General features: G+C 54.2%; 1 protein-coding gene across 2 annotated transcripts in view; it reads left to right on the top strand.

Moving 5' to 3' along the window:
* BMP7 (bone morphogenetic protein 7) overlaps positions 1-22,410 on the top strand; it is an 87,200-nt gene that overhangs the window by 12,614 nt on the left and 52,176 nt on the right. For both annotated transcript variants that reach the window (XM_070486166.1, XM_014831981.3), the window contains exon 2: positions 19,485-19,677. In XM_070486166.1, the coding sequence (XP_070342267.1) occupies positions 19,485-19,677 (193 nt within the window). The remainder of the gene's footprint in view (positions 1-19,484; positions 19,678-22,410) is intronic.

Below are 22,410 nucleotides of genomic sequence, written 5' to 3'. Positions count from 1 at the left end.
GAAACACATGCTTAAAACTGCTCCCTCTTTTCTTTTTTTTTTCTCCTCCAACTTCCCTCAGGAGGAAACAGAGAAATAGGGCAAGTCTCTCTCACCTTGGTCCCCTCTCAGCAGGTAACTTACTGGGGGGCTCGGGGAGCAGGGAAGCTGCGTCCCCCCTCTTCCTGCCCCTCGACAACCCGTAGAGCCTTAGGGCACAGCCCGCGGGCCAGGGCCGCCTGCCGTCTGTGTTTGTGCAGCCCGTGAGCGAGAATGGTTTTCACATTTTGTGAAAGCCTGATAAATAATCAAAGAAGAATGATATTTCATGACAGGTGAAAGTTAGGTGGGATGCACACTCCGGGGTCGGTGAAGCTTTACTGGCACGTGAGCGTTCGTTCCCACGTTGTCTGGGGCTCCTGGCACGCGGCAGCCACAGAGCTGAGTTGCTGTGACAGAGGCTGTGTGTTCACAGGGCCTATATCAGTGATGATCTGGGCCATGATGGAAGTCATGACTCCTGCTTCAGGCTGTGTGTACCTTCCACCTGAGAAAGGGTAAAGGATAAAAAAGCTTAAGCGGCATCTGCCTCGTCCTCTGCGGATGTCCAGCGACACACAGACACCGCCCTCCTCCTGGATTTTCGGAGGGGCCCCTCCTAGGTTTTTTGGGGGGGGAGGAAGATTGTCACTGAGCTGACATATGTGCCCATCTTCCTCTATTTTATGTGGGACACACCCACAGCATAGCCTGACGAGCAATGTGAGGTCCAAGCCCGGGATCCGGGCCTGTGAACCCCGAGCTGCCCAAGCCAGTGCACGAACCTAACCACTATGACACCAGGCCAGCCCTGAGGGCTCCTAGTTTGAGGAAACTCTGATTTAAGCAGCTTTCTCCTCTGAAGCCTTCCCAGCGTCTTTGCCGTGAGGGGCGTGCTATGAGTCCCCACCAAGGCGATGGAGCACACTGTGCGCCCCTTCCTCAGTTTGCTTCATCCCAGCAGCCCCCCCCGTTTTCTGTTTTTTAAAAGGCCCCCTAATATGTCTCAGGAGGTAGTTAAGACGTTGGCTCTGGGGTCGAGCTGCACGAGTCCAAATCCCGCCTCTGCCACTTGTCAGCTTTGTGACCTTGGGCAGATAATTCCCTGGGTCCCCATGACCTCCTCGGGGTTGGCGCTGGCGCCTGCCTCCTGGGCTGCTGGGAGGTGTGCTGTGCGGGGGCAGGAGGAGAGCTGAGCACGGGCCACATGGCAGCAGGTGCCGGGCACATTAGCTGCTGGCAGCGACGCTGTCACTCGGCCGGCTCTGGAGCTGGCCTGCCTGCACACGTCCTGTGTGAGCTCGCCTCAGCTCCGGGGCAGTGGCGGGCGCTGCCCGGCTTCTGTCACGAGAGCAGGGTGTACGCGGGTCCCACGCCCTGAGCCATGCGGGATGGGGTCGGTGGTCCTTCCTTAGCTGTGATCCCCTGTGCAAGGGGCAGCTAGTCTGTTGTGGACTGGGCACAGACGAACCAGGAAGCTGATTTTCTTATTACGAATCCTGTTATACTAGAAAGTCGCCCCTTGCCGATTACAATCTGTGTTTATTGATGCAGTTTCAAGGAAACACCTAACTGTCAGGGCCAGCAATCCGCGAGCCTGCCAGCTTAGGGCACAAACAAGGCCTCAGATTCATACACTCGACTGGGGGCCGGCCTAATCTGTAAAAAGAGAAATAAAATAAAAACTTCACGGGAGAATTGTACCTTTTCCTCTTTGTTTTCTGAACTCTGTTTGTGCCAGACTTCGTGGGGTGGCACTTCCTGTGCCCTAGTTTTTTGCTGTGGACGACTGATGTTTCTCCATCTTAAGTGAGGTCCCGCCCACACCGGCTGCTCATCCGACAGCACAGTTCCCACATTTGCTTTGACGTGTGAGGACACTGGGGCTTGGGGATGACAGGTCACCTGCCCAACTTTGGGGACAGCGGGGTGTCTGGCTTTGAGTCCCAGGTCCCTGGCGCGTGATGTCAGGCAGGTTTCTGAAGGTACTCACTGCCCCAGGCCTCCGTTTCTGCCTTGTGGGCCTGGGCTGCCCGAACACAACACACGCAAGCCGCTTAGACGGCAGACGTTTATTTCTCGCAGTTCCGGGGGCTGGAGGTCCGGGATCCGCGCGGGCCAGCACGGCGGGGTCTGGTCCTCTCCCTGGCCTTGGGGCGGCTGCCTTCTGGCTGTTTCCTCACAGTGCTCAGGCCCAGGTCGCTCCCTCTTTCTCAGGGCACTGATCCCATCGTGAGGTCCCCAGGACGTTGTGTAAGCCCAGGGTCTCCCGGAGGCCCCGCTCCCGAGAATATCATGTTGGGGGTTGCAGCTCCAACACATGAATTTGAGGGGACGCCATTCAGTCCGTAGCAGTGTCCCTCTCATGTGGGGCGGCTCGGGGCCGTGGGACTAAACGAGGAATGGCAGGTGCTCTCCGTGGACGGGGCCGTTCCTCAGGCCGCCTTGGGAGCCCAGCCTGGTTGCGGAGTCTCTTCGGGGCCCTTCTGTGAACATACGGTGGCCTGTGGCCAGATGTCCTGGTTAGTCTGCCAGCTGCCACTCACTGGGGACACCTGTAGGTCCCTCTCTGAGTCCAGTTGAGCCCTTATATCCAAGACTGTGCGTTTCCGTGGGTGGCTTCACGTTTTCAGAGTTATACTTATGTTTTTTACTCAAGTCCTGTTGCAGATTTTGAAGAGGCCTGGACATTTGGAAAAAAGTGTGATGCTGCAGTCGCGCGTTCCACGGGGCTCGGTGGAAGGCAGTGGGTAGGACGGAAATTGGGCAAAATGAAGTTACCCTCGAAATCCCTTAGGAAGCTGCCGCATTGGAGATGGACGCGCACCCTCTCTGCGTGGAAGACCCCACTGCTGTTTCTTCTTCCTGTGTTGGGGCCGATTGCCGCTCGGTTGTTGCACATGAGATGTAATAATTAGCTTAAGTTTAGGGCCCATAGTGTACAAAATGCTTATGTTTAAACATGAGCACCACCCTCAGAGACAGGAGAGGCTACAAGATACGTATCTCCCAGAGCCTGCTCCCTGCTCCTGTGGAGAGGAAGGATGTCTCATTTGGGACTTGTTCTAAGTCACAGAACACCTGCCTAACAGTAGTGTCAGCACTAAAAACATGTCATTATCTCCCATAACAGCAAGTCTTCAGGGAAGTGATTCCAAGTTTGGCGTAGCAGCTCAGTGATGTCATCCAGGTACACATGAAATTTGCCCCTTCCCTCTACCATCCTCAAATTCCTCATGCCTGTTACCTCATGGTTACAAGATGGCTGCTGCAGCTCCAGAGATCACATCATCTGACAGGAGAAAGGGGAAGGGTCCAAAGAGCTCTCCTTGGTTGCCTATCTCTTGGTCTCCTGGAAGTTCCCCAGAAGACTTCTCCTTAGGTCTCATGGGCCAAACTGATTCATAAGGCAAGCTCTTGCTGCAAGAGAGGATGGGGAGGTATGAAACTGGCCTCTAGCCAGCACAGTGGGAGGTGGGTAAGGGAAAAGTGTGTCTGAAGGGGTGGTTGGGTAGCCACATTCAGATGATTTCAGTGGTTTCCCTCTCCCTTTGTGGTGGTTGTCTATGTGCTACATAGTTGCATTTACTGAAGTTATTTGCACTTGTGATTTGTCTCTGCTATGTGCACAGATAAACAGAGGCCCTGAGCCGGTTTTCTGACTCCAGACAGTGCGCGGCTGTGAATGTCCGCAGAAGGTTGGCTGTGGGTCGACGTTAATCGGCCAGGCCCTCTGCAGCGGTGGAGAGACCCCCGTTTCTCTTTAAACTCAAACCTGTCAGGAGCTACAACTTCCACCCTAACTTTGCAGGCTGCGTAAGACTCCAGCCAACAGCCAGTTGTTTGCTGAAAACAGACTTTATTTTATCAGCTGAACCCTCCTGATGGCCTTAGACAAGGGTCACAAGTTCTTGAAAATGACCCGAGGAGGTCAGGAATTGTCCCCTGGGAGGAAGCGGAGGCCCGGTGGGGCTTCGTCTGCGTTCTGCAGGTGGGACAGGTGGCTCCTGTTTCCCTCTGGGTAGGGGATGAATGGATCAAGATACTCGCGGCATTTTAAGAATCCGTGTCATTGTTTGCTGGCCGGGTGGAGCGCTGCGCGGAGCAGAGGCCTGCCCATCCTGGTGGAACCTCCTGTGTACGCTGAGAGTCTGAACTCAGAGTTCTCCAGTGTGCGGGTCTGGGGCGCCTGGGTTTCTTCTGCTTGTTTCCAAGAGAGAGTGATCTAGAGGGTCCGAGTGTACCCTTGGGCCCGCCAGCTGGAGGGGACGGCCGGGGAAAGGAGGTAGAAGGTGTTTTCAGGGTTACTTCTAGGCAGTGTGTGTTGGGTGTGAACAAAAGTACATGCAACCGAATTCTTTGGTTGCAGGCAAAAGAAATCTATTTGCACTACCTTGAGCAAAAAAAAAAAGGAAATCTCTGTATTCCCCAAGCCTTGAGAAGGACACTAGGCCCTTCGAGAATCGGGGGGTTATTCTCTCCACGTCCCTCATCTCTGTCACTGGACAGCTTCCCTCTTACCTCTCTGCCTCACTGGACCCCTCTGCTAGCCTGCCTGTTGGGACAAAGATGGCCACCCACGGCAACTTGTAGTTACAGCTCTCTGACTAGCCACATGCTTGCCTCCTCAGCTTCCTTGGCAGGTTGGAATGGCCAGAGGATGCTGTCCTAACCAGTGAGACACAAGAGGAAATTGGCTAGGGGTAGAATAGGGTAGGATGTGGTTCTGAAAAATATTTTGCTTCCTGATAAGTGACAGCTGAGCAAACAGAACTTTCTGTCCTCTTCTTCCTTTTTCTGCCTTGAATGTGGTTCTGTGAAAACGTGGTGTTTGGAGTCATGGCAGCCATCTTGTGACCATGAGGCAACAAGTCTAAGGATTGAAAGTCAATGTGTAGACAATGGCAGAGCAAAAAGACAGAAGAAACTTGGGTTCTTGATGACATGGTCAAACTACTGCACTCAACTGAAATTCCTGAGGAGAGACTCTTGGGCAGCTCGAATCACATGTTCATTCATGAATCAGTTGGGTCTAGAAGACAGGTCATGTGACATAAACAAAGTTGATTTATGGAGAAGGCGAGGAGGGATGGTCTGGTCACAGAGCCCTCCCTCTTGCACTTGATCCTGGACTGCTCCTCAGGCTCAAAGGAGGGGTTTGGAGCAGGTTAATGAACAGTCTTGTCAATGGGAGGGTCACACATGAGGGTGGCAGGAAGCCATATAAACGTTTTACAATGATGTGCTTCAGCCTTAATATCCCATTTCTTTGATTATCGTTGTCTCTGAAACCAAGATGTCTTAAAGTTGGTAAAGGTGTTGGCATCTTTTCCCGAGAGCTGTCGTTGAACTGGTCGGCCCTCTCACAGTAGAGGAAATACGGCACAGACACTCTCGGGGAGGACGGGACGCGGATGAAGCCAGCCAGCGCTGATGGTTAGTCTCACTGTTCACCGAAGTGTGACGTGCACAGAATGCTGCACAGATCGAGAACACTTAGGAATTTTCTGGAAGTCAGCACCCCGGGGACCCAGGGCCCAGATCGAGAGACAGGACGTGCCCAGCTCCCAGAACTCCCTCGCGCCCTCACCCCAGGCGACTGCTATCCTGTCTTCTAAGGACGTAGATTCATCTTGCCTGTTTTTAACCTTTATATAAATTTAATTGTGAGGAATTCTGTGAAATCACTCCTGAGGATTGCCCGTGATCTGGGACGATGCCCCATTTGGAGCTGTCCCGTGTGCCCAGAGCCGCCTTGGGAAGGCTGTTTGTAGCTCCACCGGTCACATCCAACAGGGGATCCCGAATGTTCTCTGTGCTCTTTGGTTTGGTCTGGGGTTCTGCTTCCCTCACTGGAAATAGTGCAGAGGACGGCGACGCAGTTCTAAGATGTTCGATAGTTCAGCTCGGGCATCCAAGTTCCGTAGGTTAAAGTGCGGGCCTGAGACGGATGAGGCTGTTGCAGATGCCGGCTTCCACAACCCCCCTCTGCCAGCCCTGGTGCAGCCTTTGCGCAGCTCGGTGCCGTCCTGTTTGCAGAAATGAAGGTTGATGGCTCTGCGGTGTTTTGGTCCAAGTATGGGGCTTTGGAGAAGACTCTTACTTTGAAAGGGAGATGGGAGCCCAGCGTGAAGGAAACGCAGAACAATCTCTTCCTTAGCTGCACCTGCGCCGCCAGGGCCTAATGAGTTTAGGTTGATGGAACCCAGACCTCAGGAAGGATTATAAATTCTCATTTGATTTGATTTGCTTCTAAAATACCTTAAACCAGCTGTGCCTGCCCAGCTGACCCAGGAGGTTCTGGCTGCTCTGGGGGAAGGTCTGGGGAGGCACCCTCCTGTCCTGGGGGGGATGGGGGGGCGCACAGCAGCTCCTGGCCTGCCCCCTGCTGCTCCTGGCCTGCTCTGCTCTGGCACGTGTCCCGCCGTGCCCCGGCACTGCCAGCCTCTGTCTCCTTGCATTCCCACCACGGCCCCAGAACTGGGGGCCTCTTAGGGCCCCCCTGTTACCGAGGGGGAAGTGGCCCTCCCAGAGATGGGCTAACTTGTCCTGAGTCACTGCTGGCGATCGGCAGAGCCTGCGTTCGAACCCAGGCCGTTGGGCCCCCTGGCCCATCCCAACCCCAGTTGTTTCCTGCCTCTTGAGCTGAGTGAGGCCAAGAGGGGGTTTCTGTCCCGAGGGAGCCCGTGGGGAAGGTTTCCAGACCCTCCCCTCTGAGATTTGAGCACCTGCCGGGTGCCAGGCGAGGGAGTGCGGTGGACAGACAGTAGGGACCAAGAAGAGTCACACCAGCCTCCTGCAGCTTTCCTGCGCGCCGGCGCCACAGACGGGCTCTGTTCCAGCCCTTCTCAAAGTGCGGTCCCCAGACTGGCAGCCGCATCTCCTGAGAATGTGTTAGAAATGCAGGTTCCTGGTCCCCACCGCAGACCTGCCGGGTTGAAAACGCCGAGAGTCGGCCCGGCGGTGCGCGTGTGAATAAGCTCCCAGGTGATTCTGGAGCTCGGCGGCGTTGGAGGGTCCCTGGTCTGTTTTCATCCTGCAACAGCCCAATGAAGCCAGTGTTGTCATTGTCCTCCCATCTCACAGATGAGGAGAAACTTGCTGCTCGCCCCGTGGGTGGTGGAGCCGGCACTCACCCCCCAGCCGGGCCCCACGGTCAAAAGCTCTTGTGTTCCTGCTCTGTTGGAGTTAAAGTCTAGAAGAGGAGACAGCTAATGGACAGGTCAACAGGCCAATCAATAAAATCATTGGAGCAGTTAAAAGTTCTAGCAACGAAATGAAAGGGGCTGGGAGGGGAGGGGGTTCTCAGGGAGGGGAAGGGCCGTGGTGCCGGGTGGGCCGGAGCAAAGCCCCTGCCTTGTGCCCTGAACTTGGTGTCTGATTATCCGGCGTGATGTCGCTCACCAAGTGACGAGCTCCCCGGTGGCCCTGTGACCGGAGCAGGGGCTGTCTTGCCTGTTTTACAGACAGAACCCAGAGCCGCCAAGCTGCCACCGTCCATTCCAGCCTCTCACACAACTCCGGAACCACATTCTCCCCGTTCCATGGAATTTCTCACACTGGGAACCTCTTTTTTTTAAATTTTTTTGAGGAAGATTAGCCCTGAGCTAACTGCTGCCAATCCTCCTCTTTTTGCTGAGGAAGATTGGCCCTGAGCTAACATCCATGCCCATCTTCCTCTACTTTATACATGGGATACCTACCACAGCATGGCGTGCCAAGCCATGCCTTGTCCATACCCGGGGTCCAAACTGGTGAACCCCAGGCCACAGAGAAGTGGAACGTGCGAACTTAACCGCTGCGCCACCAGGCCGGCCCCCTAGGAACCTCTTTTTGAGGAAGAACCCTCTTCCATATTCTGAGAACATGTATTTGGACCCTTGTTTGCATTGAGCTTGTTGCTGTAGAAAGCCAGCACATCCATGCTCCAGAGCGGTGCCATCCGATTGAACTTTCTTCGATGATGGAAATGCTGTCCAGTAGGGGAGCCACCAGCCACATGTGGTTATTTAAGTCTAAATTAATTACACAGAAATAAATGGAAGTGTCCAGTTCCCACCCCACCAGCCACATCTCAGTGCTCGGTAGACACGTGTGGTTAGCGGCCGCCATCCTGGAGAGCGCAGAGGCAGAATTCAAGTTCAGAGGTATCAGCTTGAACCATGTATAGGTCAAAATTGGCAGAATGTTGGCAACTTTATACGGTACAACCTAAGAGAAGTGAAAGGGGGACTTCAGACCAGTTAAATCCATTCCTTTGTTAGAGAGGGCGGAACCGAGGCCCAGCGAGCCTGGGGTCTCACCCAGCCAGCTGAGAGCCCGGAGGGGGCCAAAACCCAGGTTTCCTGACTCTCTTGAGGTTCGTCTGTCTGTTAGCTCAGGGATTCTCAGATGACAGTTGGGGCTGGACCGTGCCCTGTAGTGTGTGTGCGTCTGGAGGGTGGTGGAGGATGTCTCGTGCGCTGTAGGATGTTTAGCAATGCCCTGGGCCTCTGCCCACTGGATGCCAGTAGCACACGCCCCCTGATTCGTGGCAAACAAAATGGCTCCAGACGTTGCCCAGTGTTCTTTGGCGGGCGTGGGGGGAGCACAAAATCGCCCCTCATGGACAATCACTAGTTTTGCTGAAAATAGTGACTAGTTTCCGGTCTTTTCCCTCCTTTTCAATTAGCCAAGGATGGAGTTGGGACCCAAAGATCCTGGGGGCTGGGTCCTCCCTCTGAGCTGATGGGATGCCCATGGGTGAAGGGTGGCCGCCTCAGCTTACGGTGGGAAGATTGACAGACGCTTACAGCCCATTTTTCTTTCCGGCTCTGCCAGCGTCTGGGTCTTTTTAGGCAAACGACTGGCTTCAGCCCTAGAGATAATTAAACCCATCTTTTCTCCCTCTCTCCGCCCCATCCCCTAAACGCTTGGTCCATTCGATTCACAATGATAACATTGTTCGAGCAGCGCTGCACACATGTTGACACTGAAGTGTTTAATCTTGCAGTACAGTAATGCTCCCCGCCCCCCACCCCCACCCCACATCTGTGCGGGCTGCAGGGCCGGTGACAAAGAGCCTGGCCTGCCCGTGGTCTCGCCTGTGCGCCCCGCGTCTCGGGACGCAGCCCTCTGCGTTTAACAAGGAGGCAGTGTCTCTGAAGAGCCTCTCAGAGCGCCCGGCGCTGGGGCTCCAGGTGGTCGTGTTGGCAGCCGAAGCATTTGGTGGAAAGTTCGAGAGTTGAAGCGGCAGTTCAGGGGCGGGGAGACAATGCTGCTTGTGTGCCCTCCGCCAGGCGAGGCCCTGCCCCCAATTCGGGGGGCGAGGGAGGGATGATGGGGAGACGGGTTCGTGCTACAAAGTCTTCAAGCCGTCAGCCCCTCTCAAGGCGACGCTGGCCTTGGGCAGGAGCAAAATTTACCACCCAGCGAGGGAACTGAGTCGGTGCAGAGCCTTCACCCTCTGAGCTTAGCTTTTAAGGGGAGTAACATGGTGACCACGTCGTGTGTGCCGAGAGCGTGGTATCTTTCAGGGCTGTCCTTGTTTAGTCGTCTCCACAGCCACAAAGTCCGTGGTGGTTCCCAGTGTTAGGGGAAGTAGGGCCATGTTGGGAGGAAGACCATGTGGGTACTCAGCCCAGCTGTGCGGCTGTGGGCAGGTGACTTCACGTCTCTGTGCCTCCGTCTCCTCGCTTGTAAAATGGACATAATGCGTGTGTCTACCTCTGAGCACGACTCAGTGAGATGATGTGTGTGACACGTGTGAGGCAGCATCCGGGCCAGTGGGAGGGCTTGTGTGACGGTTAGGATGGCCACTATCAACACCAAACACCAGAATGTGGGGAAACGGGAACCCTTGTGGGCCGGTGGTGGGAACGTAAACCAGTGCTGCCGCCGTAGACAACAGTATAATAGTTCCTCAGAAAATTAAATATATAATCACGATCTGATCCAGCAATTCCACTTCTGGGTATACACCCCAAAGAATTGAAAGCTGAGTTTCAAAGAGATATTTGCACACCTGTGTTCACAGCAGGGTTATTCACAATAGCCAAAAGGTGGAAGCAAGCTGCGTGTCCGTTGACAGAGGAATGGCTAAACAAAATGTGGTCTACCCATACAGTGGAATATTATTCAGCCTTGAAAAGGAAAGAAACTCTGACACATGCTGCAACATGGAGGAGGGTATTATGCTAAGTGAAATAAGTCAGCCACGAAAGGACAAATATGATATGATTACACTTCTTTGCGGTCCCTCGAGCAGTCAGATTCACAGAGACAGCAGGATGTGGTGCCAGGGGTCGGGGTGGGTGGGGGACAGAGAGTTAGAGTTTAATGGATATGGAGTTCTCGGTTTGCAAGATTAAATTATTTCTGGATGTTTGGTCACACAACAACGTACTTAACACTCCTGGACTACACTTAGAATGGTTAAGATGGGAAATGTTATGTTCTGTGTATTTTACCACAATTAAAAACAAAAATTTAAAAATCGTGGCCATTACCTAGCTTAGGGCTTAGGCAGGTGACAGCTGCAGTCTAACCGGGCTTCTGTTAACTGCTGTCCCACAGCAGGACACTGAGGGTCCCTCACTCTCGAATGGGGCAGCAGGAAATACTTGGGTGAGCACAGTGGATGCGAGGAGACGCCACAGTATCCTGCTGGCAGCCTGGCTCGTTTTAGACTCTGACGCGACGTTCCTCTTTTCTGGGTTTCACTCCGCCCCTGCCTTCTCCCATAAGAGCTGTGCAGCTGGGTGCATCTGCGCTCACGTTATTAGGAGAACGTTCTCCTCTTAGAGTAGTTGGGTCTGTCTGTTCCATTTCCCAGGACTCCCAATTTATGGCGTGCCTCTGGCGGCTTTTTCAAGCTCCCTAATCTGGCCACGTAAATCTTCAAATGAATGAAGAGCCGTCATCTAATTTCATGTCCCCGAAGCTGCGGGGCCATAAATCGCCCACTGACAGCAGCGTTGGTAGCAGTCATCTCTGGTGAATTCTGGCGTGTGCCAGAACCTTCCGGATGAACTGTATCCCTGTGGGAAAGGAGGGAGTCTGGATTGGAAGTTTCAGAGTTAAATCAGGATGGGGGAGGTCCTGGCCGCGGCGTCCTCAGCCGTCAAGGTCCTTGAAAACTCGGCTCTGGCTTCTGGTTACACTGTGGGCTTCGGTCGGTTCTGTCGGTTCCCAGAGCCTCGTCCTCATCAAAGGGGCTCAGGGGTCTGTCCCCAGCCCGGGACTGGCCTCCTCGGTCCAGTGGCAGCTCACGGGACCCAGCCTCCAAGTGAGGAGCAGAGTCCTAATCTGGCCTTGCAGTTTTTGCCTGGGAAGTGTCCCTTTGCTCATAAAATATTTGGTCCTATCGCATAGCTTGGTGGCATATTTGGGGACAGCAAGAGAGCTGTACAATCTGGAAGCTTAACCAAACTTTTTCTGAAAACCGTAAAGTTTTGGAAGGAGGTGCTGGGCAGTTAACTTGGTTACTGCCCGTTTATCAGCCCTTCCTCGCCCTGGGCGGGAGAGCGGCTTACAGAGAGAGTGAAGACCACTGAGGATGGGCCGACACTTCCCCTCCACGGTGCCACATCTCTCATCTGCCACTGGCTACAGCCTTGCCCTGCAGGTGTCTTTTCTGCACGGCTGTCCCCACAAAGCTCCTCACTGAGGCCTCTGAGCAGCCGAGGACCAAATCCAGTGGAGGGTCTCCCTGTCCCTTTTATCTGAGTCTGGCCACCATCCGGTCATCTTAAATTCCAGTCTTATCGTCCAGTCGTTCCATCTCTCCTGTAGTCCAGACCAGGGGTGAGAGAGACGGTCATTTTCTCTCGTGAGCCAGCCAGGATTGGTAGTGGCTGCCTGAGTGCTGGTTGAAGCAAAGAGCGTTGTGGTTGTTTAGTGATGCCTACCTTGGGTGCAGGAAGGGAGAAAGGGGGCACATAGCATCTATGCATCATCCCTGGAGAGGACCCTCCTGAGCTCCCTGTCTTTGTTCTCACCCCCTGCTATCCACTTTCCACAGTGCCGCCAGCCCTCTGTCTGAAATAGATTTGATCAAAGCCTGACCCAGCGTAACAGTGGACCAAACCAATCGTGGTTGATGGGGTCACTGAGTGACCCCTTAGCATGCTCTTCAGAACCTTCCCAATGAGGAACTAACTTGGCTTTTTCTGGCTATTCCCAACGGACTCTACCAGTCACCAGCATGCTCTGTGGCTCGTTTCTCAGGCCTTCGATCATATTCAGCATCTCTCCGTGAAGAACTCCCACCGCCCTCACACCTAAACAAAAGCACTCGGACTTATAAAATAAATGAAAACGAACTATCCCTTTAGGGACCGTGTCTCATCTCATTTGGCCCCATGCCTGGTTACACCCAAATTCTTGGCGTGGAAACAGACGCATATGCTAAAGCTGAGCACGCTCAACCCTCTGACCCAGAAGTCCCACTGCATCCTGTTCCCCCAGTGGACACGTGTTGACCAAAAGGCATGTACGAGGATGTCCGTGGTAGCGCAGTTTGTCATAGTCTCACACTGGAAACCACCCAAATGCCCATCAAAAAATAAACTGTGGCCTGTTCATACCGCGGGGTCCTATACAGCAGTGAAATGAGTGAGTGAACCCCGCTGGGCACGCCCACGGGGGAACGTCGAGTGAGGGAGGCAGACGTGGAAGGGGAGGTACCAGGCAGGCGGAGGGGGCTGTGGTGTCGGGGCCTGGGGTGGCGGTCGCCTTTGGGGAGGAGCGGCTGGTGCGTGGGAGGGCCCTGTGGGGATGTCCTTGGTGCCGGTAACGCATGTGCTGTGTCCTGCGCTGGGTGTGTTTGCGTTGAGAAAGTTCATGGCGCTTCGTGGATGCTTACGGTCTGTGTGCTTTACCATATGCACACCATGAATAAAATCGTTTACCTAAAGACTAGGCGGGAATTCTGAAAATAGTAATATATTCAATCCAGTAGACTCATGGAGCCCTACTAAGCGTGAGGCCGTGCTGGGCACTGGGGGTGCAGGATTGAGTCAGTCCTTGTCCCTGTTTTCTGTGGAGCTCGGTCAGGGGGTCACCTTGTACTTGGAAATTATCCAAGTTGGAGGAAAGCAGCCTTCAGGGCAGACGGTCACCTGGAGACGACCACGTCTGGCGGGTCCTCTGTGGGTGTGCATGTAACTGGCTCATGAGTGTTTGCACAGAACTGCCTTGGCTACAGGTGGTGGCAGCCTGACTCGAATTAGCTTAAAGGGGACTTGTTTGAAGGGCCTGGAAGAACTGAAAACCCAACTTCAGGAAGGACGAGGACCACCAGACCCGGAGATCAAGCCTGGAGGGCTTCCCTCCTCAATCCCGGCGTCCTGGAATCTTCTTTCTCACAGACCGGCTTTCTCTGCACAGCGGGGCCGGTGGTGGAATTACATCCTTCCAGTTCAAGGCAGAGAAAGCAAACAGGGCCTCTTTCTCACCAGATTCCAGTAAAAATAAAAGAAATCCTGTGTTTGGCCCAGGTTGGGGCTTGTTCCCTCCCATCCCTCAGTTTGGGAGAACGCGGTCATGGGACAAGATGGCAGCTCCCTTGGGCCCACGTGGCTTGACTGGGAGAGAGATGATGAGGCTCTTCGCGAGACAGAGATGGCACGGGTGTGGCACCTACTTGTGACATCACACTGAGCTGTGGCCTGGCACGAAATAATCCACAAGGGAGCAGGAGAGATGTCATATCTTCTATATCTATTTTCTCGTGCTTCTAAGGATTTATTGTATTCACATACCTGGGTGTATTATTATGTATCATGTAAGTATGTATATAGTGGGGGGTGCATACCCCTGTTTTTCAGGGTGTTAAATACAGTTCTACGAAGCATGGTTCTGAATACCTACGCTTGGGTGCCTTTAATACGTGCTGCCCTTTGCCAGTCTCTCTGGTGACTTGCATTTGGTATCCTTGTCCCCCTGTTCAGAGGACACCAGCTCAACGAGGGGTCTGCCTGTACATTTCGTGCAACTGTAAGTGGAGGGAGGAACCCCAGACACTGCGAGGAGGCGGGATGCTCCTGAGTGATGCTGGGGAGCAGGCTTGACTCGTATGGTGCAGAGGTCTCCCCTGGCCTGTCAGAGGATCAGGAGAGGGGACGCCCAGGTGGGTGGCTTCCTGTTTCCACCTGCTTCTACCCTTTATTGACACCCTCCAGCCCAGAATTTCCCCTCCCAGGGCCAGCTTTGGGGATATTATTTCAGGCTTTTGTAAAAGAAGGACACTAGAATCGGCTTTGGGGACAGCCATGGGGCTGGCTGCTGTCAGGGTGGTGTTTTCCGGAATCCATTTTCTTTGGACTTATCTTTTGGTCCTGCGGATTTGGGCTCTTTAATCTCGTGAAGATGAAAGTCTTTGTTAATGCCTGTGAGCTCTCTGAGCCGGTGGGGCGCTGGAATGTAAAGAGCGGCAGGAGAAAAAGCTGGATTCCTGGGCTCTGGTTTCCTTAGCAAGCGTTTCGTATGGGCATAGGCCGCTATCAGCTCTAGACATTTATTTTAAAATCCAAGGCTTGAGTAATCAACTGTGGTAACTTAAGAAGAAAGTAGAAAGACGTATTTTCTCCCTAAAAGTACACGTGTGTCTCTGTCTGCTTCAGTGGTGACTGTTAGACAACCTTGATCTCTGGGATTAAAGTGGGGTAGATGCCACGCTATGGAGTGGCTTCCGTATCAGATGAAAACCTTGGGCAGACGAGACTCGGAATTCGGTTTGAACTTTGAATTATTCCCTGCTTTTCCCAAAAAAATGACTATTTTTTTCTTTGATACATCACAAAATTATTTTCAGAACGTGTGATGATGTGGGTTTGGGGAAGAACAGAACGGTGACGTGGCTCATGCCTGTCATTGTCCCAAAATAACTGATGAAGGAAATTCACTCAGAAACATCCCAAAGAGCCTGCAAATGTTTGCAAGAAATTTAGTTGGACACTTCCTCCATTTTTCTTTTTTTTAAAAAAACATCTTATAACCCTGATACATTTAATCTCATACGTTAAAAAACGTTATATGTACCCCTGCTGCAATAAACTTTCTATTTGTGATTATGTACCAATGTTTTCTTTCTTCGCTGGGTGCAACTTTGGTGATTGGACCTGTGTTAATGTCATGCTTTTTCAAACATTTCTTTATTGTTCGATCCATTGCAGTTTTTTTCCAAAGTTATCGTAGCTGAATGATGTGAATACCCACATGCGCATGTTGCTTCTTCCTCATCGACTGCCTTTCTCCCGGCTCCTTGTTTCAGAGGCCCAGTCACAATGGCAGACGCGAATTGCTTTCCGTTTGCCGGGCGCTGCTGTGAGTGCCGACTCTGTGATCCTCCCAGGAACTCTGTGAGAAAGGGCCACTGTTATTATCCCCTGCGGGAGGGGAGGCACACAGAGGTTAAGTAACTTGGCCAAGACCACACAGCTGGTAAGTGGCACAGCTGAGCTTCGAACTCAGACCACCTGGTTCTAGCGACTGTAAAGGTCAAGATTGTGGGTTTTGGAGTTTAGCCACTCACCTAACTTGTGACCTTGGGCAAGCTACCTGACCTCCCTGAGCCTCAGTTTCTTATCTGTAAAGTGGGGATCAGTCCTGCTTCGTCGGGGTCCATCAGATGATGCTCAGCGCGGGAGCCCATCGCAGAGCACGCTCTTGGTCAGCATGCTTTTTTGCACTTCTGGGTTCTTCAGACATCTTCATTGTAACAGGGGCTTGGCACCCCCTTTGTCTGCTGGGGTTGATTGCTGTACTGGCCAGGAGGAGCTGTTCTGAGGTGTGGTCAGTCCCAGTGCTGGGAACACGGGAACTGAGGTTTGTCGGGGGTGTTACTGCGTCCCCGCACCGTGCTGGGGGCTCCCGTGCATGACGGTGTGCAGCAGCCCCCGCTGCTGGATGTTGCTCCTGCCCTTTGGAGGTTTGCTCTGCTGGGGGAGGAGAAAGGAAGACGGCTGGAAATGGAGACTGTCTGTGTGTCTGTCAGCATGGGGGAGGGGCAGTGGCCTGTGGAATGCTCTCCTGATACTCTGCAGCCCCACGGTAACGCCCCTAAATGGGAATATCCACGGGAATGGTTCAGGGAGTGGCAGAGTCCCCAGGGAGACCTAAGAGTTCCCAGTGAAGGGAGCCACAGGAAGGCGAGGTGTGCAAAGGCAGGAGGGGCCAAGTGATGAATGCTGCTACCTGGAGGGCCAGGAAGATGATGACCATAGAATGTCCTTTCCATGTAGTCATGGAGTGGTGGCCTTGGTGGCCTCGGATTGGGTGGGAGGTGGGGCTGGGGGGCAGCATAGGCTGTGCACTGGGAGCTAACTCACTGGGGGTGTGGGGTGGGGTGCCTGGGCGCGCACGCTGACTGCTCCCTGGGATGCAGAGTGGGGGTGCCTGGGTGCACACACTGACCACTCCCTGGGGTGTGGGGTGGGGTGCCTGGGCGCACACACTGACTGCTCCCTGGGGTGCAGAGTGGGGGTGCCTGGGCACACACTAACTGCTCCCTGGGGTGCGGAGTGGGGGTGCCTGGGTGCACACACTGACTGCTCCCTAGGGGTTGGGTGCCTGGGCACACACACTGATTGCTTCCCGGAGATGCAGAGTGGGGGTGCCTGGGCGCACACACCGACTGCTCCCTGGGAGGTCAGGATTTTCCCCAGGAGTTGTTGCCTCACGTCCCTCTCGGTCTCCTGCAGAAAAGCACTTGAGGAGGCCATGAGTCATCCGCATCCTGTGCCCATCTCCTTCGGAGGACAGGCTCGTCTCCCTCCGCCACTCCTCCTGGCATAGCCTTAACAGGCTCCCTGGTGCAGTGCTCTGGGAGAACAGCTTGGCGGTATTACTAACACTGAACGCAATCCCACTTCTAGGTCTGCCTCCCCCATTCACCAAAGTACAGGCACCAGAATGTTCACAGCAGCACTGCTTTAAGAGCCCCCAGTTGGAAACGGCCAAATGCCCCTGAACTGTAGAAAGGATAAATGGATCATCGTATAATCAAACTGTGGAATATTATACAGCAATGAGGATGAGTGGGCATGACAGCAATATGGATGAATTGCATAAACTCTGTTGAAGTAAAGAAGCCAGCTACAAAAGAACGCATGCTGTATTGTTCGAAAACAAGCAAAGCCAACTTATGGTTTGAGACTGGGAGAGAGAAGGGGCGCAGGTGGTCTTCTGCTTCTTGGTCTGGGAGGGGCTGCCATGGGTGGGTCACTTTGTGACAGTCCGCTGAGCTCTACACACGTGGTCTGTCCACATACTACACGCATGCTGTAACGCGATGAGAAAGTTCCGGCAAGCAAAGGAACTCTTCCTGCTGAGCTGTCAGCCCTGCCACCGAGACGCATGGTTAAGGTCTCCAGTTTGGGTGGGACCTGGGTTGAGCCCCAGCTCTTTGACCCTGGGCAAGCCCCTCAGCACCTCTGGGGTCTCCCGTGCATCCCCCACCAGTGTGGCATGGTGCTCACCTCCTAGGGTGACGGGAAGGCTGAATGAGCTAGAAGGGTGACAGGACTGGCCCAGGGCATTTCCACAGTGACAGAGTCTGGACTCTTTGCCATGCTGCCTCACCCTGGGGTCCCCTCCCCAGGGTCGCCTGATTCCCAGTGGACTGCACTTCCTAGAGCCTGCCACAAAACATCTTCCCTCCTCGCCTTCTCCACAGATCACACTGGGGACCAGCGATGTCCCCGTCGCCATTCTTGGCCATCGCATCTGCTGCAGGCTTTCCCATAGGTTGGGTCGTAAGAGAAGTGTCCTATGTGGGCACACGCCGGGGCCGGGTGGGCGGTGTGTGAGGACAGCCGTATCGGAGGGACCGGGGAAGGCTTCTGGAGAGTCCTTTCCTCCAGCCACCCCTCCACACACGGCCCAGCTTCCAGCAGGTGCAGTTCAGAGGTCACCTTCCCGAGGTCTCTCCAGGGGCAGGGTCACTCCTGTGCCCAGAGTCCCCTGACCTCGAGGACTTCACCTGCCCCCTCTGCCCTCACCCCGATGTCTTTTGGAACTATTATTAAGGTTTAAAACAGAATTTCTTTTTTCTAAAGGGAGACCTGTAGGAAGGGCCCTCGGGCCGCCAGTGACGGGGACCTCTTCCTGGAAGGCAGTTCCATCCTGCCTGGAGCCACCCAGCTAACCCAGCCCCAGAGCTTCCTGGGCTCATGAAGCTGAGGCTCGCTGGTCCGGTTTCTCCTCTCTTCTGGCTGAGCTGGTCCGCCGTCTCTCACTATCTCTCGGGTTCCGCACCCCACAGGCAGGAAGTGGAGATGGAGCTGTATCTCCCAGGAGATGAAAGGCCCTGCAGATGCTGCAGACCTCCCTGAGCTCAGCCCTTCTATCTCTTTCCAGGACTTGATGCTCCCGGCTTCATCCCTGCTCCATTTGGTCCGAAGGATACGTGATCCTTGGGAAGCGCGGGTCCCCTCCCAGAAACTCTGTTCTTCGGCTTTTATCCACGCAGGTGTTTATCGTCTATGAAATGAGCGTGATGTCTTAGTGTAGTATCTGCCAGTGTCAGGGAGGAGGGCTGAGGCCCTTGCCTTATTTTGTCCTGAAGTCGTTTTCAGAAGCATCCCTGACTCTGCCATTCACCTCTTTTTCTGCTTTTAGTTCCAAGACTGTGGTTGTAAACCCTGGCTGCTATTAGAGATACCTGGGGTGTGTTGAAAAGACAGGTTTCTGGGCCCCCTCCCCACAGAGGCTGATTCAGTTGGTTCAGAGGGATAAGAAGAGCAGGATGCTGGAGCTCCTCTGTGCCCATCTTCCCACCTCCGTCTTCAGCAACGTTGCTTTGGTAGCTTGAGATCTGCCACGATGGGAACTGGCAAACACCACAATCAGGTCCCAGAGAGGATTATTAACATTTACCGGCCCCCCACTGGCCCAGGGCACCAGTGTTCTTTCAAAGCTCCCACGGTGATTTTCGCATGTCGCCAGGGCTGGGCGCTGACCTCAGATACCCCACGATGGGACAGTAAGGTCTGTGCTCTCACAGTTGTCCGGCCTTACGGGAGGCGAAGCCGTTTGCATGAATGACATCACGTAACTCACTTCAACCCGTGAAGGAGGATTATTATCTCCATTGTTTAGATGAGGAAACCGAGGGCCAGATAGGTTCCCTGACACCTCGTCTGGGCCTCACATCTGGTTAGTGGCTGAGCCTGGGTTTGAACCCAGGCCTGAGCTCCCAGAACCTAGTCTGTCCAGGGCCTCTGGGATGGCTCGGTCTGTGCCGTGCTCTTCCCGGCAGGCCAGATGCAGAGTCCTTGCCCTTGTTATTCAAGGTGACCGTGGGGTCTGAGCCTGTGGCCTCTGGTCTGCAGCAGGTCAGCGTGAGATGGGCAGTTGGCACCAGGGTTGCCGGCAGTGGGCACGTCTCTGTTTCGCCTGGGCAAGGTGCTTGGACTCGGAGGCAGGGGAGTGAAATCTAGTTGCTAATGAGCTTTTGGTGCCCGTGTGCTCTCTTCCCCTTTCAGTGGAACACGACAAAGAGTTCTTTCACCCGCGCTACCACCATCGGGAGTTCCGGTTTGATCTTTCCAAGATCCCAGAAGGGGAGGCCGTGACTGCAGCCGAGTTCCGGATCTACAAGGATTATGTCCGGGAGCGCTTCGATAACGAGACGTTCCGCATCAGCGTGTACCAAGTGCTGCAGGAGCACCTGGCCAGGTGGGTGTTGGTGCCGGGAGGGCTGCTGAGCCTCCCCCGGCTACAGAGGGGAGGCAGGGCTGGTGGAGGGCGGGCCCCTTTGGGACAGGGGCAATCACAGAGTCTCCCACCCAGGAGCGCCAACCCTGTGCCAGGCCCTGTATGAATGTCTGTTCTAAATAAGGCATATGGTGTGTGTGCTGTTTCCTAAAGCTATCACCCTCAGCGGATCCAGTTAGGGATAGGGGTTGGCCGGGGGAGCCGAGGCTATGTGGGTGTCTGTGGGTGGTCTGGGTCTGGCTTGTTTTTGGGGGCATGGAAGAGAGAGGGATGGGGAAGAGGAAGAACATTTTATGGGTCTATTCCGTCCCATTCATCACTCTCAAACCCAGCGCGTGATGTCAGGCAGCCAATGACAGTGGCCGTTTGTAATACAACGTGAGGCGATTAAAACCCCCAAACCAAAAAGAAACAGGCTGAGAACTCTCAGCCTTCCAGAAATCATGAGGTCAGGAACCACACGCTCATGTTGAAAGACTTTAATTTCTTGAGACCATTTGATTTCAACGTCTTCTGAAAGGCCAGAAGGCTAAGAGAATGTGCTGGAACATCTTACAAGCACATTCTAAAGTCCCGAGGTGGACGTGACCACGTGGCCGTCCCGGGTGGCTGGGATTTTGGACGTATCAGACTGATGGTATTCCTTGGTGATTAATGGAAGAAAGATGGTGTGGGCACCTCCTTCTGTGGGGAAGTTCTAGCATCTTCGGCTGGACCGGGCACCTGTTACCACATCTGGGGCCACAGGAGCCCTGACCACCTCCTTTGCTAAGCACGCCATTTTGGAGGTCTCCTTAAATACTAAGAAAACCAGACTCTCCTTGAGTGTTTCTGACACTCGCATCCGTCACCTCGTTTCACGTTCACTACAGCCCCCCGAGGTGGTGCCTCCTTTGTGAAATGGAGAGAATTAAGGCCTAAACGCAAAAGGTGTGTCACTTCCTGAGGCCACCCAGAGAGAGCATGGCCAAAGCAGGATTTGAGCCCAGGCTTATAAAATATATTGCGTCTAAAAACTCGTTTTTGAATAGTAAGACACGTTCACGGTATAAAATTCAAAAGAGAGAAAAGCAGCGACAGTGGAAGTGGGCTTCTCCCCACGCTGCGCCCAGCGCCCACCCCTCGGGCAGCCTCTGCCACCGGCGTCTTGATTGCAAATGTGTTTGTGCTTCTGCATTTTCACAAAGGGTGTCTCGTCATACGCTCTCACCCGTACCTCGAGACGGTGAACCCGGACAGTCCTTCCATGTCACTTTCAAAGGCTCCCTGCTCTGTGAATTACCCACTTCACTGTGTGGGTTGCCGGGTGCTTCTCCAGTTTCCTGCGAGCACTTGGTGGGTCTCCATTATTGACCGCGGGGTAGGAGGGGGATAACTTTGTCGGCCCGTTATCTCACACTTGGCCTGTCTATCAGTCGGATACGGTTCTAGAAATAGAATTGTGGGGTCAGAGGGCGCACACGGCAGTAAGTGATGGATTTTGCTGAACTGCTCTCCTTGGAGGTTATGTCAGTTTATGCTCCCTCCAGCGACATACAGAGGCCTGTTTCCTGTGTGTTCTCCCAACACCGTCTCTTATCAGACTGATTTGATCTCCGTCAGTCTGATGGGCAACAAATGGCAGCTCAGCGTGGATGAAATTTGCATTTCAGAGCCCCACGTGAATGCGCTGCCCTGTTCTGCTTTCCTGCTAGAGAGGATGGCAGGCCCTCTGGAAGGGGTGTTACGGGAAGGAAAGAGGCTGGGGCCCAGGGGAGGTGACAGACAGCCTTGGCAGTCACCTCTGAATCTTACTAACGGCACCCAGCTGCTCCAGTTAACCCTGGAGAGCTGTGCCCTGACCCCAGGCCCAATTACAATAAGCAGCATGGAGTTCATCCTCGGGGGGCGGGGGGGGGTGACATATTTTTGCTCTGAATGCTGACAGATCCCCTAGACTCTCGAACAGGAACGTATGTTTGACTTTTCTCCTGAGGGCTGATTAACTGGGGTGAGGTGGGTACCCAGAGCCTGTCAGTAGGACTCCATCGGCCCATTGGTGCAAACCCCGCCCCCTGCTCACGCCCTGGGCCTCTAGGCAGGCTCCCCAAACCTGCTCTGAAATCTCCATGATGAGGTTCAGCCTCAGGAACGCAGCTGCCCCGAGAGGTTTGGCTGAACTGAACTGGAGGGGTTGGCTCAGTGTCACCTCCGCGGCTCTTCCTCCGAGTTCTCGGTGCAGGAATGTGTCCACCCTCCCCGGCCGGTGGCCGTTGGGGTCGGCTGGGATGCTTCCAATGCTGGCCCCTCCTTCCCATGAGCAAGAGCTTGCTGCAGGACTGCCAGCATCCTCAGGCACTGCCCTTGATGCGAGAGGTGTACCCACGTATTGGTGCCACACCTCCTGTGCAGGCCCACTCTACTCCAGGCATTGGGAACAGACTGGAGACCCTGCCATGAACATGGGGGGCACGGCGCCTCCTTCATGGCCCTGGGAGGGAGATGGGAGCCCAGCGGTTCATTTACTCTGCCAGCACTGAGCACCTCCGTGCCAGGCGCTGGTCTCTGAGCTGGACTATGGGAGCAAGCCGGATCGGGTCACGAGGGCAGGGACCTCGTCTAAAATGTCGGCAGAGGGGTGTACTAGTGTCCTGGGGCTGCCCTAACAAAGTGCCACACACTGGGTGGTTTAAGATAATAGCTCTTTATTCTCTC

This window comes from Equus asinus, chromosome 15 (genome assembly GCF_041296235.1).
Source record: "Equus asinus isolate D_3611 breed Donkey chromosome 15, EquAss-T2T_v2, whole genome shotgun sequence".
NCBI classification, from domain to species: domain Eukaryota; kingdom Metazoa; phylum Chordata; class Mammalia; order Perissodactyla; family Equidae; genus Equus; species Equus asinus.
Note: the sequence above shows the minus strand (reverse complement) of the source record. Positions and strands in the feature narration are given on the sequence as shown.